Below are 25936 nucleotides of genomic sequence, written 5' to 3' on the forward strand. Positions count from 1 at the left end.
AGCTCATGAGTTAACGGTTTGTTTACACAAGCGTGGGGGAAAATGCGCATGCGCGGCAGAACCAAAACAATAATAAGAGAGTAGAAGGTTCGTGGCTGGCGGACGAGCGATCGCTCGCGTTGGGCGTAAGAACGTTGCTGCGTACCCTTTTAAATTCGTATGTGTGCCAGTCGAACGACAAACACTCGGCTTTTATCTATACGAAACCATTCGTTGCAGTGATCGTTCGAAGCGTCGTAACACCGTGAGCGGATTCCTCGATTCTGAACGTACACGCTGCGGAGCCGGACTTGCGTCAAAACGTGTATTATTGTGCAACGTGTGCCAGAACTAAAATGTAATACGATCGAGAGAGAAAGATAATGTTGCCGTTGAAGTAACTGTGATCAAGTATAGAAAAAGAGGGACGAAGAAGAGAATTTTGGCTGTATCGTTGTGTACGTTTGTCGGGTGTTCGGATTGCGTGACTGGATCTCTGTGTACGTATTTGTGGGAGAGTGCTCATTCAATTCATCGAAGCAAAACACGAGCAAAACTTGATGATTCGTTCAACATTCGAGGAAAGGAAAGGCTTCGAGAGAGGGGGAAGGATAGGTGGTGCGTATTTACCCAGTGAATCACACGTTCCATGCGATTACGAGACGCGGTTGGTAGTTTAGGCCATCTATGTTTACATGAACGTTTCTAAATATGTTCGTAAACATCAACGTGTACATCAAACCGGTGAAACTGAGCGCACAGATTGATCAATTTTAGTTATCCTCGTCGCATTGTGTACTAATTAAAGGTTTCTGTACTTTGTTCTCTTAGAAAATTAAAGAGAGAAAAAAAAGGAAGAAAGAAGAAACTATACAGACACGGAAGAACATTGTGTTATGTGTACAGTGTGAAGACAGCCCCTCTGCCTCTACGAAAGGAAAAAAAGAGAAAGAGATAGAAAGGGAAAGAAAGAGAGAGGACAATAACACGTTGGCCGAGAGCGCGGCTTTATTGTGCCCGGCTGCTCGCTTCTATCGCAGACGTGGAGGTGTAAACACGACGTTCGTGCCATTGTCCTTTTCTTCTCGTAGCCGGCGAACGAGGAAAAGTACGTACGCCATGCCGAGTGCCGAGGAAACAACATACTTAATCGAAGTAGTGCCCGATACAACGCAGGACTTCCTCGCCCGCGACGTGGACCTCCTCGTATCGCAGATCAAGGAGAATCTTCGATTATCCAACCTGAAAGCAAAGTCGAGCATCAGCTACAAAAATCGACCGTCCCCTTATCAAATACCATCGAGATCGTGGGCAGACCCGAATAGCTGTGAAATGTGTGGCACAAAGAACACCAATGCCCACGATCATCGTCACCATCTAAGTCACCATCACCACCACCATCATCATAATAATAATCATAAAAGGCCCACTAGCAGAGACGATGACCCGTACGAGCTTCTACAGGAATTGCTTAGAGAAGGTGGTCTGATAAAAGAGGCTGTGAAGAGACTTCAAGCGAATCTGGACGACCTAGATAATTCCGAGGAAGAGGTGGACGATGAGCAATCAACGGCAGTTTATCGAAGAAAACCTTACTTCTACGACTCCGAGGATGAACAATTACCGCCGGTGTACGAACCGCTTGAACTGTGAAACTGAATTATCATGTGGCCGGTTTGAACCGGATCGAATTTGAAGAAACATTCTCAATGTATAGATCAAGGTGGAAAAAGTTTCGGTATTTCTTGTTTACGGCTGTTCCGTTCTTTTAATTTTACCTTCTGGTGGTATATCGTCTATTGTGTACACACAAAGAAGTGTCGCGAGGACGCTCGCATCTTAAGCGAAACGTGCGTGGCTCGCATCGAAAGAAAGTATAACGAGGTAAACATAATTAGTCAAGAACTCGCCTTACACGGTCGTGTTTGTAAATATGGTATGTTGATATTCGAAGCAGTTTCACGTACAGGACATCGTGCGTTTTCGGCTAAGATCGCCAGCATATCGACAATCCACGAAGCTTACGTGGAAGACATGGCTGCCTCGAATTGAGTCCTCGGACTTGATTTGTATGACAACGTTCATCGTTTTCTTTTAAACTACGAGTTCGTCCTTCTTTGAACAAAGAAAGAAAAAAATATGCAAAAGTTCCTGAGTGCTACTTGCGTCCAGGGTAACAGAAAATAAAAGATTCTGGAGACAGATCGATGATAAAATTATGAAACTGTTTATGAATGATTCGTTCTTTTTTTTTTTTTACGAAGAAATTCGCAGTTTACCACTTCTTTTTTTGTTTTCGTTATAGTTATGTAAAGTAATCTGATAGCACGCAATTAACACAAAATAACCGTTTGAATGGGAAAAAGAAATGTTGGCAAACCGTACAAACTAACGTGAGTCAGCAATATAATAATGAACGTAGTCATCCAAGATTGATTTCAATTCATCTGTTACCTCTGTTTTGTACATATATATGGTTATAGTTTTTTTTTTAATAGCGTGAAGTACAGGAAAGAGCACGCGTATGAACGAAAAGTATCCTATAGGATATATTAGTTGAGAAATTTCGCTCGATTTGTTCGGGCTGTTATGGTCCAGTTACTATTACAGAAGTTAATTAAGTGAATCGTCTGAGAAATCAATCAACGAATTATAGAAACGCCTTTTGCGCGCGAAAAGCATTGCTCGAAGGATAGTGATCTCATTTATTTTGTTTCTATTCTGCGCAACGAACGGGCTACTCGATTGAAGTAGGGCAACGTTGTAACGTTCGTTGGTTTAGTTATATGGATATGTATATATACTTTCATATTAAGTTCCATAATTGCACGCACACAGATCACCACCATTTTATACATTCGAAAGTATTTAAAACAGGCTTAGTTGAAAATAGTGAATCCGCTTATTATTAAAGTACGCGAGCGCGTCGGTCTATTATGCGATCGACAGAGTAGGTTTACATTCGCTCCGCATATATTTAGTATGTATATAGTTATTTATCACTATCAATTGTTAGCAACGTAACAAATGCTGTACGCGCGTGTAAATTTGTTGTACATATATACATATGCATATGCGTATTGCGTGCACACGTGTGTCCAATTTTAATGGTACAATGTGATTCATTTCGCGATATTGGAACTTGTGAGAAGGACCGGTCGCGATAGCTGAACTTTACTGTGTGTCACCTTGCGAGAGGCTGGTAAAAAACGTGCTCTGATTCACGCATTATGTTATGTCTATGCGTTGTACAAATGTTGATTAGCTCATGGCTACAAATGTTGGATTAGATTGCAGTTCCAGTGAATATGTGATGCGACGAGCGAATGAATGGGAAATTAGTGCATTTTTTTGGTATGTATTGCGAGAGTGTGCATAATGATTGTATTTGCGCAGGTATGAGCGTGTAGACAATGAAAACACTTGTCTTTAAATTTACTGTTAAAATGTAAATTAAGGAAGCTATATACCTCGTTGTGATGGTCGGATTTGTCATCCGGCAAACCTTAATTATGAATAAAGAAATACAAAATTTCACTCCAGCTTATTTCTTACATTTTATCTTCAATTTATTGTCATTCATGATAAAGACCTGTCTGAATATTATACTTTTATATTATCTAAGTTTAAAAAGTATTAACTTGCTTCCTGTCAATTGTAAGTTAATTTAAGTTCTTTGTATTAATTGTAATGTATATATGGTTGCTGTATTTAAAACCAATGCGTCTATTACAATACGTAATAAATATATAGAAATAACAAAGACTTGAAGTAATAATAGAAGTTTAATCATCCGATATTGTAACAATTATCTGATTAAACGCGGGAAATTGGTAACATTATTGGTCGGTTGAAATTTATCACGTGATCCTATGACAGATAAGAGATAGTGGATCATGAATTGTGCATTCGCGCAGTTATTTCATATACGTAGTCGAACGAAAGCCTCGTAATTTGAATCTAGCACAAATTACGAAAGTATTAATTAGTGTCGTTAGAGATTAGTAACTATTCTATTAAGAAATCGACAAATAACAGGAGCTTACATGGCAGAAGTTACACACATGTACGTATAGACAGTTTATCGATTATTATTATACCATTGTTATCAAACAGAAATCGATTATTAATGAAAGTAAAGGTATGATTCGTATAACAGTACCAACAAATTATTTCTCTGTTGAGTTTCAAACATTTTGTTATTTACGCCTTATTCCACGAGTTATTGTTCTTGTTTGCTGCTCCTTTGTTATATTGTAATACCATTGTAACCTGTTGTTTAAGTGCTTTAATAATCACATAATAATGACTTCTTATTATTGCAGTAAATATAACAATGTTTGTAATGTCTGATTACAAAATTTTATTTTGACATTTCGATCAGTTTCGAGGTTATGTAAAAGATAAATAATTTCTCTTTGCACATATGGACTGACATATCGCTACAATGATCTTTTTAAGACTACCTATCGAAACTTATTTCTTCATTCTGTAATCTGTAGGGGAAATTTATCTATTTGTTATAATTCAAGAGAAATATATAAATGTAACGATAAATGTAACAGTAAATTATTTTTATCGTATTTTTTAATTACTTTTGTCTCCTAAAATTACACCTCTTTGTTACCATCAACGATGCTTATCTTATTTATATTGATGCTTTACTGCTACATAATCTTGTTTTTGATATTATTGATAACAAAGATGTATCAAACCCTTGGCTTATATAGAAATATTTATTCTAGGAATGGATTGGAGTCGTACTTTCAAAGGGGTAATAACTCTTTGAAAGTACCCATGTCCCTTTTCAGAAACAACCGTAAAAAATTAATTGCTCGCATTAAAGAGAATGCGAATGTATCAACTGCAGGCACTTTTATTGTTCTTCAAGGAGGTGTTGAAATTCCTTTTAACGACACAGATATATGTTGGCCATTCAGGCAGGTAAATAAATCTCTAAGTTTGTATGCGATTACAAGTGTTTCTTTATATAATTTTTTTTGTTAGGAATCATTTTTTCAATGGTGTTTTGGTGTTGAAGAGCCAGGATGTTACGGCGCCCTTGATTTAGCAAATGGAACATCCATTCTATTTGTACCACGGTTACCACCAGAATATGCAATTTGGGAAGGGAAATTGCATAGTTTAGAGGATTTCAAAAAGCGATACGGGGTAGATGAAACTTATTATACTGATGAGATTGCTAAAATTTTAAAATTAAAGCAAGCAGCTCTTCTCCTCACTTTGGTAAGTTTTTGCTTGAAAAAAATATATATCTTTCCTTTGTACATCTTAAAAAAGAGATATTTTTATTCTTAGAAATAAGTTTGAGTGTCTCTTGATGTCACTGATTGTTTGTTTTTTATTTTATTCTAGAATGGTCAAAATAGTGATAGTGGTTTGCAAGCAAAAGAGGCAGTTTTTGATGGTGTCAAGCAGTAGGTATTAGCTTTTGATATTTCCTTCAGTACTGTAAACAAAATTTTATCTTGTCCGTGTTGTTTTATAGATTCAAAGTGGATAATAAGATTTTGTATCCAGAAATATGTGAATGGTAAGTATACAGTAAAATTGAAAAGAATTATTATAGTATATATAGTGCAATATTTTTTCAAAAGGCTTATTTAACAATGTATTAAATTTTAACAATTAGCAATATGAATAATATTCTTGATTACAAATTAAAAAAATTTTGTAGAACATTTTTGTAAATGGAAAACTTAAAAATAGCCTCGCTGTCGGAATATTGCGATTGTCGATTTGTTATATCGATATATAGCGTTGTAATTATTTTCTGTGCGTTTGCCACGAATCTTTTTTGTGAATCTTTTTAATAACGACACTGCAACTTCAAGCTCATTAAATTAAAAGTATCATTGAAAGCAAGTGCAAGATTTTAAAACATTTCTTATTCTTGTTCTTTTGATACGAATTATAAAGTTATATTACATTTTGTAAAAGATATTCCGCATTGCTTCAGCTTTTCCGTATAATAATTAAAAAAGGTACTATAAATAATACAAAAAGGATATATTGCCGAATTTAATCTTATTAGATATTTGTACACTTTGTGCAGATGATATTATCTGGGCAAAATTTATGGGCAAAATTTGTAACGCGCGTGCATATGCAACCCTCTGTTTTAATCTCTAAACTTATAATACGATGGTATGAATCTAATTCTGGAAAACATCCTGGACAACAGAGTCTAACACAGACGAGCATTCTTGTAGAAGAAGGATTAGAAATACAGGAAGTTCCTTTAATTGTTAGAAAAATTAAAGATATTGAAGCTATATGTAGCAATAAAGCTCAAAAAAGTATTTCAGTTATGGATGACTGCTGCAAATTTCCTAATGCATCTACGCAGAATGATTCGCTTTCATGCAATGTTAAAAATAATGCCAATGTGAAAACTAACTCTGATACTAAAAATAAATCATCAAAAAGAAGAATAGATATTGAAACGGATGAAGGAACTGCAATACTATTTTGTTCTGATCTTGACTGTTTCAAAGATTTGGACATAGAAAAGGCACTGCACGAATTACTACTATTTAATATGCCTGATGGTGTATGTTCAATGGTAGAAAACAAGATTTCTCAAGAAATAAATTGTAGGGTAGCTTTAGAAGGATTAAGAAAAGTGATAGATTTAGAAAATAATTGGTCTAAACAGAAGTCTATTAAAACACAAAGAAGTAGGCAATTTGACATTGATAATAGTGCAAGAGACATGATAATGAAACAATTAATTAAGTTAATTATTAATAGTGATGATACTGAGATGATAGTTCAAGGTCTTATTGTTTTAAAAAGAGATAAAATTAGTCCATCTAGAAACGCATATAGAGATTTAATGTGTGATGAAGCTTTAAGTCGAGCAACAGATGGAAAGTTTTCACCTGCGCAATTAATAAATTTAATTAAAATTTTATCATCTTACAAAGATTCTAAGTATCGCAAATCAATAGATACTTTATGGGTTGGTATTCTGCTTCAAGAACAGGAAATTAATGTACATACATTAGTGGCATTTTTTAAAATGTTAAAATATTTTAATCAGAGTAAAAATATGGTGAAACTTATCCTTGAAAGAAAGCTGTCTAACTGTTGGTCAAAATTAACCGGTTCAGATATTGCAGAAATATTAGGTTGTTTTCACGACAAAGTTTCTGCCACGAGGTGTTTAGCAATAGCCAGTAAATGGGCTGCTGTAAATATGAATACATCAAGTGAAAAAGATTTAATAAATTTTTTACGAAGTTTACACGCAAAAGATTACACTGATGATGCAATAGAAAACAGTTTACAAAATTATTTGAAATTTAAAGCTGCACGAATCGTTGATGCAAAGCTAATAGCAACAGTTATGAATTATTGCCAAAATTTGCAACTCAGAAACAAATCTATTCTATTAGCATGTAGTGAATACTTTATGAAACACGCTACAGACATTCCAACTTCTTTATTACCATCCATTCTTATACCATTTGGTTTATTATATGTACAACCATCTGATAGTATAAAATTTTGGAAAACTTTTAATGATGTGTTATCAGTAAAGTTTCATGAGTTGAAATTAGATGATATTTTAGATATATTCCTTGCTTGTACTTATTTAGAAAAGTATCCTATACAATTTTTTGACAAAATATTTATCTCGCAATTATTGCACAAGATTCATTTTAGAAGTCATACTGCATTTTTTAATCGTATAAAAAATAAATTGAAATTATTAGATGCTACTATGTTTCTAGAATGTAAGGAATATCAATCATTATATTTCCCTTTAGGAAGAATAGAAAAACCTTTATTTTTAGACGTACGAATTAGGAGAGCAGTTAGCATGATATATCAGCCATTGGCGTCTTTGATAGGGGGAGAACAAAAATTAAGTAAAAACGTGATGCTTAATCGGTTGCCGCCTATAAATTTCTACATACTTGATATTTTAATACATCCACACATAATGTCGACATCAATGTTTCATTTGAATTTAGATCAAGAGAAAAATGTGAACACTGCAGTTTTTATTTATTTACCAGAGTATTATTGTAGAAATACGCATCATTTGATAGGGCCTCAAGTGATGAGAAAAAGACACATCAAAAAATTAGGTTTTAAAGTTATGACATTGGACTATGTAACAATACAGAAATTTTGGAATCAGTCTGATAAATTGTCATCTTATTTGTCGAAAAGTTTACATTCAGCAGAGAATGCTTTGTAACATGTAAACAATGGGAATATAAAGTAAGGATTTGCATATTTTTAACAACAATTGTAAAAGAAATCTAATGATACAGGTTGTATAATATACGGAATAAAAAGCATTTATATATAAAAGCTGGATAATTTTTTATCGAATAATTATAGAAAATTATGTATTAAAGGCTGATTATCTATTGTATAAAATATAATGTAAATATGTTAAAATGTATTTATATATATAAATATATTTCTTTTTTTGTAGCCGAGTCATAAAATCTTCACAAGAGATCGAGGTATTGGAATATGTGATCAAGATTAGTTCAGATGCTCATAAGTCTGTTATGCACATTGTAAAACCAGGGCTTGCAGAATTTCAAGCTGAAGCAGCTTTTATGCACTATGTATATTCAGTGGGAGGTTGTCGACACGTGTCTTACACATGCATTTGTGGTTCTGGACATAATGCATCTATATTGCATTATGGACATGCTGGTGCTCCTAACAATAAAGTCATAAATAATGGCGATATGTGGTAAGCGTTAATACATGAAATTATTTATGAAATATAATAATTTTTTATTTTTACAAAAAGAGGGTATTTATGTTGCAAATTAATATTTAATTTGTTACACAAGTCTTTTTGACATGGGTGGAAATTACTGTGGATATGCAGCAGATATTACATGCACTTTTCCAGCCAATGGAAAGTTTACAGAGGACCAAAAAATGATATACAATGCGGTACTTGCTGCCCGTGATGCAGTAATAAATGCTGCAAAACCAAATGTCGCTTGGACTGATATGCATTTAATAGCAAATAAGGCCATGCTAGCTTCGCTAAAAAGTGGTGGCTTGTTAGTTGGTGATGTTGATGAAATGATAAAAGCAGGTTTAAATGAGATTTTTCAGCCTCATGGCCTTGGCCACTTAATGGGATTGGATGTACACGATGTCGGTGGATATTTACCAGGACATCCTGAACGATCATCGGCTCCAGGTTTAAGAAAATTAAGAACTGGCCGCATTTTGCAAGCTGGTATGGTCTTAACGATTGAACCAGGTTGCTACTTTATCGACTGTGTAAGTAAAAGTTATAAACAAAGTGCAAAATAAATGACCAAATTAAAAGTTTTCAATTAACGAAAGTTTAATAATACATAATATTTATTTTAGACATATAGCATTATTTATAGAATATTTCACATAAAAGTAAAGTTAAAATATAAAATTGTTTTTAGTTATTTTATGTATATAAATATAATTCGATTGAAAAGTTAATTTACATATATGTTAGTTACTAGATGCGGCATTGAAAAATCCAGATCAATCAAAATTTATCGTGGCTGACAAATTGAAAAGATTTCGTGGTTGGGGTGGTGTCAGAATTGAAGACGATGTTCTTATAACAGAAACTGGGGTGAAAAACTTAACAGACGTACCGCGCACGTAAGTTTTTGGTACACCAAGCTTTAAATACCCTACGCTGTTGACTACTAAACTTCAAAAATAAATAGGAAGATGTAGATAGGAATTTATAAGTTGTGGATCGAAATTATTTTTTAAGTTACATATTAATGTACGGTTTATCGTAGTGTCGACGAAATAGAAAAGTGGATGGCCGCTAAGAAGAACTGAATTTTGACTATGAATGTGGGAACTCAACAATGAAAATGGCACTATACATCGCATAATACATGCGAGTGTTTAACTAAGAATTTTTATGCAAAGACCTACTATTTACACATTCTGTCTTTCTTGATATAGGAACAGTTGTGATACGATAAATATAACATTACGAAATATTTTTACATATATTTCTTATAGTACATTTAATGTAATATCTAATATTGCACTAAATTTAAGTAATTTCTTTATAAATTGTATATAAATAAAGAGAAACAAATAAAAGAATATCTTTTGTCACATGGTTCTATACCATAACAAAAACTACATTAATATTTCTACTCTATTAACAAAATTTTAGTTGCTTCTCTTTTTCAATTAAGTAAATTATGCTTGAAAAGATATTGCTTAGGCAAAATTAGAGTATTTCTTATTAAATATACAATGTTAAAGATGTGTATGTGTTTCATAGGAAAAACAGATTCGTGAAAATTTCAATTTGCAGTAAATTTTCGTGAGATGAAAGAGTGGCAGGGGGCAGAGTAGGTGGCTGTGTCAAGTGTTACCTTGGATGCGATATCTTACGTTTATTGAAAGGGAACTTGAGCGCTGTTATTATCGAATATGGTGTTACAGTCGTGGTCGCAGTGCGAACGTGTACGGTTCTGCTCGCGACGGGCCTGCAAAGCGTCGAAGAAGAAAGGACATACAAGTGCGGCCTTATTATAGAGTGTCGTTTTATTTTCGTCTACCAAATGCTTCTCCGCGTGGTGTGCTTTCGTGGTGCGTACTTTTTGCACATTATAATTCATATAACTTAAGTAAACATATACATATAAAAACTCTATATTTTTAATAATATGTATATTAGGTAGAATTTATTATTCGTAGCTAGAATGTACAGGTTTTCTCTTTTGTGATGAAAAATATGAAATTTAAAAAATAAAATTAACTTAAAGTTAAAAACATGAAATTAATTTTAGAAAAGTATGTTGAAAATATTAAAAATTCGGATAGGAAAGGAATGTCGAATTTCTAAGCAATTATGGGTTCCGATTTTAAACACGTTTATTCGGTTGTCGATGTTAAAAGCGAAAGTGGACTGGGTGTTCATTGATATGACGCATCTTTTCGAAGAAGACCATAGCACAATATTGGATCTAATAAATTATAGTAAACAATCGATCATAGATACAAAATCAGTAATTGGTGATTCAAAATGAAAATTACATACGCCGTAAAAGAAAAAAGTACTACATCAATACCACTTGTTACTAAGTGCAATTATTTTGGGTAATCGTTTGTAGCTACTATATATACTAAATGGTAATTGATATATTTATAAATCAGATTCTTTTTATAAATATAGTAAACTTTAAATAAGAATTAATGATATTTTGAATAGAGAATGTCAAGATTAATTAGATATTAGAATGGAATGCATAAATATATTAAACACGAAGCTATATAGAAATTTCATATAAATGAAACCTATTAGGAGATTTCTGATTTCGATTTAAATAATTATTTTTATTAGAACAATTTCATTTTTCATGAGGCTCTAAAAATTCATGTGAATCTTAGGTAGGTACTAAGTATATAAAAAAGAAAAGGAAATCGCGAAAAAAGCAAATTGTTGTAGTGACGAAAAATGAATCTTAATTAACGTCTGTTATGTACTGGTAAAACGGAAATAAAGAGGAAATTAGTTAATCTATAGAAAAAAGAGTCAGAAATAGATCATTGATATAAGAAAATTCGAGTATTAATAATTTACCAGTTTGAAGCTGTTTATTTGAAACTATAATAATTGAGAAGAATAGAAACATATTTCTGCCTCGAATAGACATAAAAAAGCAATCCTGACCGAAGACTTGGCGAAGTTCGTACGTCATTCAGTAGGAAAAAGTGATAGTGCCATCGGCCATTTATCATTTCCTCCTCTATTTACAAATTAGTATTTTATGCGCACACTAACTAAAACTAATCAGTATACATATGTATGCGCAATGCATATAGTTACAAATCGAGCGAAATAATCTTTATTAACCCGCCTAGTTATAGATTGCCGAAACAACATCGCAAAAATTTTCTCTGAAACAAATTGAACGTTTATTATAATTTTTAAAAAATTTTATCGTACAATAGTATGTACACCATATGCATTATGCTGTTTAAATTATTCGCAATTGCGATTCGAAGTCCATGCTTTTCACTTATTAAGTGCTTCGTAGTTTAGCTATTTAGATGTGTACATATATTCGTTTATATTGTCAGAATTTATATTTTAAAATGTTTTATATGTAGATCCATCGATCCAACCTATTATAATCAATTTCCATAGAAGTTATGCACGTAAGAGACATTTTAATACATTAAGAAAATGGATATAACAGTATTTAACAAGAATATCTGAAAAAGTACCCGAATTTTGCTTTCTTCTTCATTCGTGATTACGTACATGTACTTTACGTAGCCTACGCTCGCGATCAAGGTGAAGGTGATCGATGAGGGCGGAGCGTTTGCGTCAATTTCCGTTACGTAGAGGGACGACGCGGTTTTACAAACGCGAATCACTTTTGACGCAACGCGAATAAATACGACGGACAGCAGCATCACACAACCGAAGCCCAGGCAGTCGAACTCGTCACGAGGTTGCGATGTCAATGATTCGAGACGTTAAACAAGCATCGACCGCGTGATCGCATGGAGCTTAGACGACGACAATAATGTTCAGGGACTAATTTTGTAACAATACAACCTTATTACGATCACAAGTATTATATAACGCATACATGCACAGTCAACCGTAAAAGTCTACGCACACACGCGCGATAGCGCACTTTGAATTTCGAATATTGAAAGGAAACATGATTTCAAGCATTTCGTAAACGATGCTTAAAAATATAAAAGCGTAAACAAGGTATTCCTGTAAAATGTTTTTCTAAAGAGGTCATCAGTCAAATGATAAAAGTGTAAATTTAAATAGAATACGAAAGGTAGCCAATATGGACACTGGAACTAGTTGACTAATTAGGTTAGTTGACTGTGTACATCCCTTTAAATGACGTACTATAGAGTAAATGGTTTTATTATTTATATTTTATTATAATATTATATTTAAGTAGCGAGTTAAATCATCCTTCTATTATAGTCGCTTATTAGAGGGAAGTAGTCGACTAACCTCATTAGCCGATCATAAGTTCGATCTTTCAGTACACAGATTTTTATGAAGTCGCATTTTTAGTCCATTTATGTAAACAAATCGTAAAGAAATGTGCGAGAAATAGTAATTCTTTGGGAATTCTACAGCTAAGTGAATTGATATTCATAAAATGTTCAAGAACTTTGTTTTCTTCAAATATTTGAAGTTGCAGGAATTATGCAGAATTTGTATGTAGTTACATAAGGATTCTCGACTTATCTATCCAGATACTCATACGGTTTTTAATTTTCAGACTCTGCCACCGTGTTCTGTCGTTAGATAATTATACAAAAATGTCATGTCAATACGTAAAACCGAAGAAAAATAGGAAATGAGTGAAATCAAACGATCGTACGGAATTATTCTAGTAATTTAACGTGAAACACGGCAGGATAGGCACGGCAAACGATGTTTGTCGTTTATGTTGACGCAAACTGAGTTCACTAAATAAATATTTAACTTCTTTGTTAAGCGGCATTGTACAATGGAATTCAGTAATATTATTTTTACACATCACACGTATATTATTTATTCAAGTATAATTTTCAGTGTCGCAACAATAAATTGCATTATTTCTTTTTCCTCTTTGTTGTAGCGTAGATATACACTGATAAAAAATTTCGGATAAATGTACTTGTGCAATACAATTCGGTAATTCCTTTGTTTTTTACATTATATTTACACCAATCATTGAAGTAGTGTGACTAGTTTAAATAGTAGTATGTTTACAGGTTCTCCAGATTGTCAAATACACAATTATGTAGCTATTATCTGATTACGCGGAATACGCGCAAACATCGAAGTATCAGTCAGTACCACTCACCCAGCGCCAACTTTATACCTATATCTTAAGATTCGTGCAAGAATATGCAGGGATGATCATAATAATTGCATTCGTGAACGACTGGCGAGTATATTAGACAATTTTGATTAATTTAGCCAAATTTAAAAGCAGAAAATAATAGAAAAGATTTGCTGCAAGTAACGAAAAAAGGATTCTTAAATATTTTGAAATAGAATAACATGATTCTCCTGTATCGCTCACAAAAAAAGAAACAGAAAATTGAAGACATTCATCCAACATTCTTATGTAACTTTCATTTCATTTTAAAAGTCTACTGGAACGTCAAGTTACGTTTAATCGCCAGTTATGTGGAATAGTCATTTAATGCTTTTCAACGAAATTCTCATGTCGTAAATTTCATTCTTTGCATCATAAAATATGACTTTCCCAGTGATGTCGTCATCAGAGGTGAACAGTCGTTCCGGCTCGATAAACTAAAAATAGCGATTTCTGTGTTTCAGCTTTTTTGACTTTCTTTTTTCTATTTTCGTATACTAACTTCGATTAATCAACTGGCATCTCTTGTGGAAGTGGAATACAATCAATTTTGGAAACATGAGAAGCGTGATACGGAGAGTAACTGTTATTGATTGTCCAAGTTCAAGTGAAAATCTCACATATATGTTATCGAGAACGATGTATCGGATTATGTAATGGGATAAAGTTCGCTAAAATCAACGAAATCATCTTTCAAATCGTTATTGGCACCGGGAACTAAATTTTGCTGAGTAACAATGAGGATTTATGACGGATTTAGGTATAAAATTGCGATCTGATGATTGATCATGTGTATGTATGTACATGTATACGTTTCACCAGACTATAAAATGTATATACGACACCTATTAATCTATGTTTATTATAATTGATTTGACAATTAATTATTGTTGTTAGAAGGTGCAAAAATTAATTTTCTTGGATATAAATAATTCTATGTCACTGATAATATCAACACATAAATGTTGTTTTATTATAATAGTTTATGTATGTTTTAAAATAATGATGTTATTAGAAAAGGTTTAAAAGAATGGTACAATTTTTTCATCTTAATCCGTTTTCCAGATTACGAATGCATATTTTTGGAGCATGCTTGAAACTGGACAGAATTTGGCGGCAATTTTGAATTCTTTCTTTTGCCAAGTACTACGTCATTTATTAGAAATGTCAATTATGAAATCACGGTCAATTCTTGCACTAGGTAATAGAGAAGAAATGAAAATTGACAGTTTTTAAATTCAATCGAAATGAAATATTTCAGTTACTTCATTAATAGGAAGTAGGTATCGTGGAATATACTTATCGTCCTTTTATAAAGGAATATGTATCTCATGTTATCGTTACTTATAAGAAATTTATTGGTGAAACATAAACATTTTATGCATAATATTCGAGACTTTCTATGCTTTTAGGAAATAGATTCCTTTTTGCTCAACAATGCTCCGCTCAGGTGTTCCCTTTACAACCGAATGCTTCCTGAAAACAAAAATCAATCTACCATGATCCGCAAGCAATATATACATTTTATTTACATCACATGTCAACATCATTCCCTACAAATCGAGTAAAAATAGAAATTCGGCAAACGGACGAGGGAAAAGGGGGAAGAACTAGGAACATTCGCCGGAGATTATTTTCGGAAAAAGCTTTGAATAATTTTAAGCAGTGTCGATATATTTACCTCAGACACCAGCTAAATTTACCTACTACAATTAGTTGTCTACAGCCCCAGAAATGAATCAGAAAAAATGTTTAAGTAAGTAGTCGATCGACAGTAACGGAACAAATATAGACAATTGAAGTTTAAAGAGAGATGAAGAGGGATAGAGAGAGCGAGAGGAAGGAAGGTGGAGAGAGAAAGAGGGAAAGAGAACGCGCATAGCGGGAACGCGATAATTCGAGGCAAACTCGCGACTAGTCATTGATCGGCCGCGAGACGCCGAGCGCCGCGACGCCCTCTCTCCTTTTCTTAATCCCAGCGCGTCCCCACCTGTGCTTGTTCACAATCGTGTCAGACATTTAAGCATCACGTCGGAAACACGCCTCCCTCTTTCTCTCGCTCTCTCCTCTCTTCCCCCTTTGTTTCTCTCTCTCTTTCGCTCTTTTCATGCGTCGTTCATCGACTCGTTGTCGGTCGTCTCCACGAGAAGAAGAGGAAGAAGAAGAATTCGTCGACGAACTCGTTTTGTGTTTCGTGTCGGTTCACCGTAAAAGTACACAAACACAAATGCACACGGATATAGACACGTATACGCAGGCATAGAGGACCGAGTGACAAACTGGCGCTCGTATCACACGAACAATCGCTTTTTTGCCACCTGAACTATTTTTCTTTATCTTTTTTTACAGCGGAAGATACCTGCTGGTCACCCCGCGAGTGCTTCCATGCAAGTTTTGCGGTTCGATTAGGCGAGTGACGACGGAAGGAGCAAGAGAAACGATAAGAGTGGTGCGGGTTTTGTTTCAGTGGCAAAATGTGTCGTGGTCATTTGCAACTTGTGAACAAAACGTTCGTTACGATGAAATTCAACCATTTCTAAAGGCCGCCCGATGAGTGAACGGAAAAACAGCATGTCCTAATGCGGGAGAATTCGTTGATCTTACGTTGCTGTACTCCTCTGTCATCGTGCTCATTGAATCGCTTTGTCTGAATGGGGAGGCGGTGAACGACCGTTTCTAGGTCGGTCGAGATCCACGGAAGCTTAATTGACGCGCATCGAGGGATTCTAGGAGAGGGTCGAGGGAAATTGGGACATCGAAAACGGACGACGGTTCTTCCTCGGTCTCTGACGTCGCTTGGAAACGTCGTTTTTCTCACCCCCGATCTTCAGTCGCCCAGTGTCGATCGTTCTACGTCAAATCTGGAAACGGCGCGGAACAAATTGGGTCACTGAAAAACAATATAGTGATAGATATCAAGCATAACTTTTAATTAAACACCAAGTAGGAAAAAGTGCAGTTAAATAATAAGTAATAAACCATTTGCGCGAATTGCGAGAAATCGCAAATTCGACATGTTTTGTTTTCAAACGCCGTTCACACGCGCATCACGCGTACTCGTATCCTCTTTGTCTTCCAGTAAAACGAAGACCTCCTCCATGAACATGATTCTTCCTGCAAACAAGTCCTCCAAGTGCGATGGACAAGATTCGGAAGTGACCAGCGAAGGTTCCGGTTCCTCCATTGGATATATTGACCAGGAACCTTTGGTCTCTGATGCTAGCAGTACGGACAGCACGCTTCCGGATATTAAAGCAGATTATTTAGATCCAGAGACCTTATCACCTGGACCGGAATCTCTGACCGCGCCAGCTTCTGTTGGTATCGTGGAGAACGGAATAGAAGAGCAACAAGACCATAACAAACTTGCAGGGGACAACGAACAGAGTCACCACGTGACTCCTTCCTCCTCTCCAGAAAAGCAAACGTATAGAAACAGACGATGTAAGAAATTGCTTCTCCGTCTACGTTCCAACGAATCCTCCAACTCGACGGATAACAAAGAGAACTATTTGGTGGATGCAATTGATGATTCGATTGAAACGGAATCGCCTGCATCGCTCAGGGAATGTGGAGAAGAAGTAAAGGAGTACGAAACGGGAGACACGCCGACGCTGTTGATGAATTCGTCGCCGTCGGTGTTGATCGATTCTGTGGATGAGGATGAGGATGTTTTGAGGAACTGCAGAGTGACCGCAGCTTCGGAAAACGATATTTCCCTGTTGCAAAATGTATTTAGCGAATCGGAGAAAGAGAATGCGTCTAATCAGGAAACGGAAACAGAGACAGAGGAAGGATCATCTTTGCCGTTGAGTCCTGCTGGTCCATCCAACGGAGGTTTATCTTCATCTACAGTACCATATTATAATTTCCTTTGCGTTAACGGTGGGGCTATGCGCCAGGAAATGACCAGCACTAGTTCACCACAATTATCCTCCGATAGTAATCATAGATCCAGTGCTGAATCCACTTCGACTGATGGTTGCAACTCTTTTAACGTGGAAAAGAGCTCTAGGATAGACACCTTGAAACCAGAGGGGCTGGGAAGCACATTTTGCTTGCCTGCTGCTAGATCTTGTCCTAATTTGGAGAGACAGAGTGCTGGCTGTTCGCCAACTAGTGGGTCATCTGGTTCTAGTCCTAGTCCAGGGCCTGTTGGACCTAGGTTTAAGCCAATAGAGGAGGGTGACATTCAGGTGTGCTTTTTGAATTATACGAACCTCGTGAAGAAGATTTTGTCGAGTAAATATCTAAGGAGATGGGAGACGCATCATCTTTATTTGAACGACACCTGTATTTCATCTAAAACGGTAAGTTTTTTTGGAAAAAACTGGATGCCTGCTAAACCGCTAAGTGATTTATTAAACTGAAAATATTTTGTGATATTTTGAAATATTTCTAGTTTAGGTTCAACTGTATCATAAATATCTTCAACTTTCGATAACTCACAATATTTCATATTTTATATATAATCGACGTTAACGTGTTAACTTCAGTTAACCAATGAAACGCATCTTTTAATTTACTGATCAGAATATGTGCATTTGAAAGAGAATCGAAAGATTAAAATTATAGCTAACTACCTTTATGTAATTATACATGTTTATGTAACACACTTATACACTTGAATCTTCCTCAGATGTATATCGTTAAAACACTTTTATTTCTCGTTTTAATGAGCGATAGGTTCATCCTGTTTAGATCATCCTGTGCGCAAGACGTTTCACAGATTTTCATAAGAACTTTGCCTGCGTGTTTTATAGCTAAAAATAAGAGGAAAGCGACGTATAAACATAGAATCATAAGTGATTGATTAAGATGTAATAAGAGAGACTCGTGCGTACAGTCACACGTAAAAAAGAGTAAGACAGATTTAATTATATCATATCACAGGACAATAACAGGTGAATGATATTTATATTTGTAAAGATATGAAATTGATTTTAAGTGAAACTTTTTACTTATTTTTAACTATATAACATGCTGGTTTATTAGGCTTGTATGTCGCGGACACGTGGGATGCACCATGAATACGAAGAATGAGTTTTACGATGTTGAATGATTGTGGTATTAAGGGATAGTATTGAGTAAATGTCGAAAGTACTCTCATTCTCTTGGGCACGCTGTTCACCACGTCATTTCAAAGTTCTTTTTTTATTTTTACACCTATTGTTTAAAATCAGTCCAAATTAAATAGCTTAGAACTTTAAACGTTCTTTTTAAGACTACTGGTTATTTGTTTTAGGGCCAATATCAAGTTTCATATATTTTATCATCTTAGTCGTGGTCTTTTCATCATCATAAGTCTGTACGATAAACGCAAGAAGTACTTTAGAAAGAGGTTGTATAATTAGAATACTTAGTCGTTACTTAATTTGTTGTTCATACCGGACAATGTGATTAATATGTGAATTGTTAATATTGTTTTTCAGCAGTAACGACTGGAAAAACCGTTATAATGATAAAAGTATAATCTTTTCTGGATGTAGCTATTAACAATACTGTGCAACACTGTCGAAAGTAATTCGATACTGATAACAAGTTATACTTATAATTAGACATGACGCAAAAGATTCTAATTGCGATAAATTATATAGTCATTTCATGTTAGTTTAAGCTATCTACGTTTCGTCAGATTTCAAACACAAACGTTCCGCTCAAGATTGTTAAACAATGTGAACACAGAATTAATATTAATAGAAATTAAACAATTTTTTAGAAGCATTATAATATAGACTCTAAAATACTATATTATTACTGTAATCTTAAAGATGTTTTTAATTTCTCTAAACAGAGAGAACAACTGTTGTCGGCACAGGCTGCTTAAGACGATTGCTTCGTTATATCGTTAGATTATTCAGATTCGTTGAACTTTAACGTAAATACCGATCAATTATCGAGAAACGAAACGTCCGTATAAACCAGATTGTAACTCGTCTCCGCTGTGTACCGGGTGTTCACGAAAAAAAGAGGATAAAAAAATGAATCGACCGGCCTTTTGCACGATGCAAGCGTAATCTGAAACGGTCGCGAGGCGCATTCAGGGTCGGCTTTGACGTAAGTGAAGCATACGCACACGCGTACGCACGTGTACCTTCCTTTTGTCTGTTTCTCGTATATGTGGCTATGTATGCGCGTGTGGGTAGCGTGTGTGTGCCTCGCGTGCGCGTGGATGCATCGCGAGAGCTGCACGCGTTGCAGCTTTCGCAATTTCACGCGCATACACATCTCTGCGTTTCGTGTAGGCAAATTGGGATGTTAGCTCTTCTGGTTTATACGATCAGCGGTCAGCTGACTATTTCTTCTTTCGGTGTGTCAGTCTTTGTCGATAATAGAATGTTTAGTATCATGTTACGTGCCTCGTTCTTCTACTCGAACTTCACTTCCAACTTTTCTGTCAGCATAATAGAAAAGTAGTCACCGTCATTGTCAGTAATATAAGTATATTATATCGTAAACTTTTCTGTTTCTGTTATTTTCCATTCGTCCGATCTTCCGATTAATTTGTCGTGTCAGTAAAATTCTTATACAGAAATATCTTGTTTCAGAGAACGGGATTTTTTCGACAACCAATACCTTACAGCAATATGTCGGATATACGAAAGTACGCCGTTGCTAGATGGGATCCTACGTATAAGAACTGCCTCAGTATTGTTCTACCGAACAGCTCTCTTCTTCTTCAAGCAAATAATGCTTACACGAGGGACCAATGGTATCATTCGATACTATGGAAGGTGATTTTCATCCAAGTTCTTTTGTTTTCGGCTCCGCAATGGTTTACTTTTCCACTTTTAATCTGAAAGAGCGATACAAAATCGTACCATGAGCCACAAAGCTGACCAAGGCTGAATTTAACACTCGTCAGATAATCTCTCGAAGATTAAAAGGAGTATATTTCTAATTTTCAGAGGAGCATATTCAAATATCAGCACCTGCTGTCTCTAAATACTCGAGAGGAAGTGATCATCAAAGAGCTGAAGTCAATGGTAGACTTCGCGCTTTGGACGTCTCTCCAAGATGAAAGAGTATCCGTAGCACCGTTAGAAGCTGTTGCTAAGCATTTAGAGGACTCGACTGTCGAAGGCCCATCCGAGAAAAATTCGGAGAAATCGATCGAGGAAATATCACGTTATCAGAATGATCGAAAACACTGGGCAGAGTCTGTACTTTCCGTGGTGTCTCCGCTTTTAGACAAAGTCGCGCTTCCGGTTTGTTTGGCGAAAGTTCTCGTAAAGTTGACTCAGCAGCATCCACAGTCGTCCTTAGTTACAGCCTTAAGTCCAGCGATTACGAGGTGTTTGAAACACACCGTGGATTTCGGCAAATCTCTGGACATGAGGAAACTATTGCAAGTGTATATAGCTGCTCTATATGCGACGGATGGCGACCAGGCAATCAGGGATTACATTGCCTCGGTTCATGGACCAGGAAGCGATTGTCCTCATCCGAGAATACTACCTAATTTAGTGTCCGTCTGTGTTGCTGCGATCTTTCATAGGTGAGTCTTGATCATTAGGCGATTGCTTAGTTACGAAGTAAACGTCTTATAAACACGAACGTTCCATACTTCAAACTATAGGAAATCGACTTTCGTTGTCAATGTGTCTCGTAAAATATAAGCCATTCGCTTTTAATATAGGATATTCGTTTATCAGCCTAGCGAACTCTATAAACTTTCATTAATAAGTGCATATACGCTCTCACTTGGGGATTTCTCGTTTATCTAAAAAAAGATAGAAAGACTAATGGCACTTGGCGAGTGCATTGTAGCAAATTGCGTGACTCACCCTGTATTTTATCCACGCTTCATTAAAGCATATCAAAAGCAGGAACGTTCTAAAGTACTTTGCTTAAAAGTGTAGAAACTAAACTCATTAACGAAGAGTATGACTTTAACTAACTGCTTGGGAACAATTTTACAGAAAATCGGGCACAGTTTGACGTTGGAGTCCTTTAATATCATCTTAATTTGATTTCCTCTTGGACGTTGTTGCTTAAAATTAACTTGATAATTCATTCGAATAATTGTGTCTGTCCGTGTATAATGAAACAATAATATGTAATTACAAGAATTACTAAATATAAGGAAATTTCGGTATTTTTAGCTTTAATATATTCCATTGACGTAAGTTATCTATTTTTATGAGGTTTGAACAGAAAAAATAAAAAAATGTATTATGAATGGAAGGAAAAATACATTTTTTGTTTTCAACATGATTGACGTTACTCTTACCTTTGCGCTAGCCTGTGAATAATATATTTACGTCAGCTTGTTTTTTTATGTTCAATTTATGACGGTATAAAAACTGCTACAAAAACAAATGAATTATAATAGATAACATTTATGCGGACATAAATGGAAGATAAATTAATGGAAGTAATTTGTGGACTGCAGCAGATTCAATTTATATTTCATTAATTTACAGGTTCGAAGTAGCTAATCGATCTTTGCCGGAAAACGATAAATCAGCGACTTTACCAGCGTTGGACTGTTATTTGTTGGTGCTGAGTATCGCGTAAGTATCTTACAATTAGTGCTTCCGTTATTATAAGCAACGGCAATATTTTCTTTCAGTTTGTTTCTTTTTTTCGTCACCTTCTTTCTTTACTTCTTTCAAAGATAGTTGACACCTTTATTCTTCGTAACAAATGTAATAGCGTAATATCTAATTGTTGTTAATATCAGTTGATATCATATTAACATAAAATCGACGACTATTTAGATGAAGATCACATGTTAACTGTTGAACAGTGTTGACAACATTTTTTCAGCTCGGAATATGCCGACTGGAGGCCAGAACTGGGTGCTTTGTTGCAACCGGTGCCGTTTCCGGAGGAAGCTTTTGGTATGAAAGAGGTCCAACAGTCGATATTAATGTGCGTGATAAGTCGTTTAGCAAAGGACAAGAGATGTGTCGTTCATCGTGTTCTGCTTCCGATCAGAGAGCCCAGGCCCGGATGGATTCATATTGCTGCACCGTCCAGTCCTGATTGTCCTGATCAGGGAGAATTATTTGGCGAGATGGTAGGTAATTTTTAATATTTTAATTTTAGTTTTATTTTGTCCTTCGGAAACGGTCCTGAACATTTGATCAACCATGCAAAGTGTGAATTAATAATCTCAATTGTTTTTCCATCAGTTAACAACCTTGCTAGCCTGCTGTTGTCGGAGGAAAAAGTTTATCAGCTGGCTGATGAAGCAGGTGCGCGACGATTGCATACTTTTAGCGGTGAGAGGCTGCGAGGCTGCTCAAGAAGCTTTGTGCCTGATGTTAGAATGGCATTTACTGCCGAGTAAGGACGCTAAACTGCAAATAGTCAGTGCGTTAGAATCGACCCCGACGGGCAAAGAACGCTACTCTGCTCTGTGCCAGAGACAAAGGAATTTGCAACAGCTGGTGAGTAACTCACAATAAGTATCATTACAAATGATATTAAAATGAACTGATCCCTGAGAGTACGTTTTCCTTTGAACGATGACCTTACATTATATTAAAACGATCCAATATATAAATGATACACAAGTCTAATAGTATTTATAACTATCCCTTGCATTTGTTTGGAATAGCTACGTAAAGGAGGTCCTAGAAGATTGACGCTGCCAGCCCGTGCGACGGACGCGGATGTCGCCCGTCTTCTGAGCGGAAGGGCTCTTGGTAGTCTAGAGTATCTTAGTCTGGCCTTCACCTCTGTAACCTCTGCCTGTGCTGAGCAATTAATCAAATTGCCAGCTTTGAGGTACTTGAACTTGTGGGCCACGCAGTTCGGAGACGCTGGCCTGCAAATGATCAGCGAACACCTGCAGAAGCTGCAGGTTTTGAATCTTTGTGAAACCCCTGTTTCTGATAAAGGGATCTCTACTTTGGCCTGTAAGTATAGGATATTAAGATGGGTTCACATGTTTCCTATATAGTAAACATCGGTTTATATTTTACATTACTTGCTATAAACTAAATGATAGACTTAAATACTAAAAATCTCAATTCATTTTTGGATAATCTAAATAGTTACAGCGAATGATTTCTTATCCTGCGTTAAAAGTTAAGGTGAGAGTCTTTTTCCCGAAATTCATTTAACATTTCGACTTACAGCATTAACGAGTTTAAGGAAGTTAAACCTAAACAGTACGAAACTGTCCGTTCAAACATTTGAGTCACTGAAGAAATGTTTACCAGCTCTGCAAGAGTTCGACGTAAGATATACAGACGCCTGGTAGCCAGGGCTTTCATCCTACATCCAGTCGGATAATTCCAACAATAACTCCAGCATCAAAGAGAAAGGACGAACTGCAAGTTAGATGAGAATCAGACGAACGGAGAGCAAATTCAGAAGTACAGTAGTGGATTTTGCGAGGCAACGAAGTACTTTGAAGAGTCATGTGTCTATGCTATTTCGTCAATGAAACGAAGAAAGTTACTTAGTCGTAAAAAACGGTAATATACGTTACGAGGCTGTAAGTTTGTTTTAGAGACGTAGCCAAGAGGTTGGGCTGATGAATCTAAGTCCTAGGAGGACGTTTTTCTTTTGCATACATAATCGTTGTTGAGATCGATTAAAAGGAAAGCACGTGACTAGGACCACAATAAAAGCCTGAAAGTTTTGCATGATTTTTGTCAGAGAAAACGCACGAAAAAACTTCCAAGAAGTAAATTGTAAGTTGCCGAAGAAATATTTTTTCGATTAAAGGAACGAAAAACTAGGGAAATCAATGAGAAAGAAGGAAATAAAAGACAAGACGTTCGGGGAAACACGTTCAAGTTAGAATAGCTGAAGAGTGGAGATTCATAGCGACTCTATAAATAGTTGATCTATGTGGGAATGAGTAAGAGGACATCGAGAGATCGTTCTGATGGCGCAGAGACTTGCTTTTTGGAATTCGAGTCAGAATAGTACTCGACCAAGCGCAAGTCTCCAAGTGCCTTGCCTTTTTCACGGATCCTACATGTTCAAATCGTTTAATTTGAACGTTAACATTTTTAATTCCAACGCAAATATAATTTATTAATGTAATAGTAATTGATCAAGTGTTCAGTTATTAATTTATTGCACACTTATCGAATTTCAATTTATGATACGATGTTAAAGTGAACCTTAATGAAACGTTTCCTTTTGATGTTTGTAAGATTTTTATTTTGTTGTTCCTTCTGTAAATAATTTTTATTAGATACGTTATATACCTTGAAGACGTTTCTTCGAATGTGATCCATATATAGTTAGGTAAATGTAGTTTTATAAAGGGAACAGAAATATGCATTTAATTGAGATTCGATTTTGATTGTGCGGATATCAAAGGGACACTGAATAGATTTAAGTGAAATAGATTCCTGAGTGTATTTCCATTTAAATTCGGTTTAAGTTCGACCATTGAATAAAATATCTAAGAACATGTTCGTTGTAACTTGTTCTTTTAATGTACACTTTAAAGCTCGTTGTTAAGACGTTCAATTCTGAATGCTACCTTAAATCTAATGATTGAATCTGTAAGGAAAAAGTTTGAACTATGTGTATACTATTAATGAAAATTCATTCTCGATGAAGATATATATACAGGATGTTGAAAAGGGTTACGAACTTTGAGCGTATATATATGATCAGCGTCTAAATAAGCAAAACATTTCTAATTGACATTTCATAGCTTAGACAAGAAACTGCACGGAATCCGCATAGAATTATTTGGTATTATTTAAGTAGTAAAATAATTTTTTATGTAAAATAAGTTAAGTACTATCATTCATATCAAACAAAAACATTTGTTATCAGTTAACATTTTGTTACTTAAAAGTTTGTAACCCTATTCTCGAGAGAAATACCGTCTACATTAACAATTTCTACCAAATATAATTCAACGGCATTGACTTTGCCGATATGCATGTGAATTACTCGTATGGACTTCCTATTGAAGGTCAAGGTGTTCATTACTCGATTACTATGCACTTGTACGTACAAGTAAAGTCAAGGAAGAATATCCACCGTAAAAAGAAGTATACGTTACATATACATTCGACGGAAAGTCAAAAGGTAAAGGGACATTTAAAGGAACAGACCCTTTAATGCTATTCATGCGATTTGAAATG

The 25936-nt window shown here is 35.4% G+C and overlaps 3 protein-coding genes across 4 annotated transcripts; all 3 read left to right on the forward strand.

Annotated features, from left to right (window-relative positions):
• Positions 1–827: 827 nt before the first annotated feature.
• On the forward strand, positions 828–3516 carry LOC143423006 (uncharacterized). Its single transcript, XM_076894038.1, has 2 exons — positions 828–2152; positions 2285–3516. The coding sequence occupies exon 1, from the start codon at positions 1099–1101 to the stop codon at positions 1630–1632; it is 534 nt and encodes a 177-aa protein (XP_076750153.1). The 5' UTR covers positions 828–1098; the 3' UTR covers positions 1633–2152; positions 2285–3516.
• Positions 3517–3887: 371 nt separating this feature from the next.
• On the forward strand, positions 3888–10116 carry LOC143422977 (xaa-Pro dipeptidase-like). Of its 2 annotated transcripts, XM_076893995.1 has the most exons (9): positions 3888–4045; positions 4725–4923; positions 4987–5226; positions 5356–5417; positions 5489–5533; positions 8456–8725; positions 8829–9273; positions 9488–9639; positions 9786–10116. In XM_076893995.1, the coding sequence occupies exons 1-9, from the start codon at positions 4026–4028 to the stop codon at positions 9826–9828; spliced, it is 1476 nt and encodes a 491-aa protein (XP_076750110.1). In that variant the 5' UTR covers positions 3888–4025; the 3' UTR covers positions 9829–10116. The 2 variants fall into 2 exon arrangements, with proteins under 2 accessions (XP_076750110.1, XP_076750109.1); XM_076893994.1 differs by lacking the exons at positions 3888–4045; positions 4725–4923; positions 4987–5226; ... (2 more) ...; positions 9488–9639; positions 9786–10116 and adding an exon at positions 6056–8398 and having other exon boundaries at positions 5352–5417.
• Positions 10117–16796: 6680 nt separating this feature from the next.
• On the forward strand, positions 16797–25319 carry LOC143422974 (C-Maf-inducing protein). Its single transcript, XM_076893984.1, has 8 exons — positions 16797–18172; positions 20411–20596; positions 20771–21360; positions 22289–22378; positions 22635–22887; positions 23003–23260; positions 23431–23731; positions 23954–25319. Exons 1-8 carry the CDS (start codon positions 16877–16879, stop codon positions 24076–24078), a joined length of 3099 nt encoding a protein of 1032 aa, XP_076750099.1. The 5' UTR covers positions 16797–16876; the 3' UTR covers positions 24079–25319.
• Positions 25320–25936: the final 617 nt, after the last annotated feature.

Source organism: Xylocopa sonorina, chromosome 4, assembly GCF_050948175.1.
Source record: "Xylocopa sonorina isolate GNS202 chromosome 4, iyXylSono1_principal, whole genome shotgun sequence".
NCBI lineage: Eukaryota > Metazoa > Arthropoda > Insecta > Hymenoptera > Apidae > Xylocopa > Xylocopa sonorina.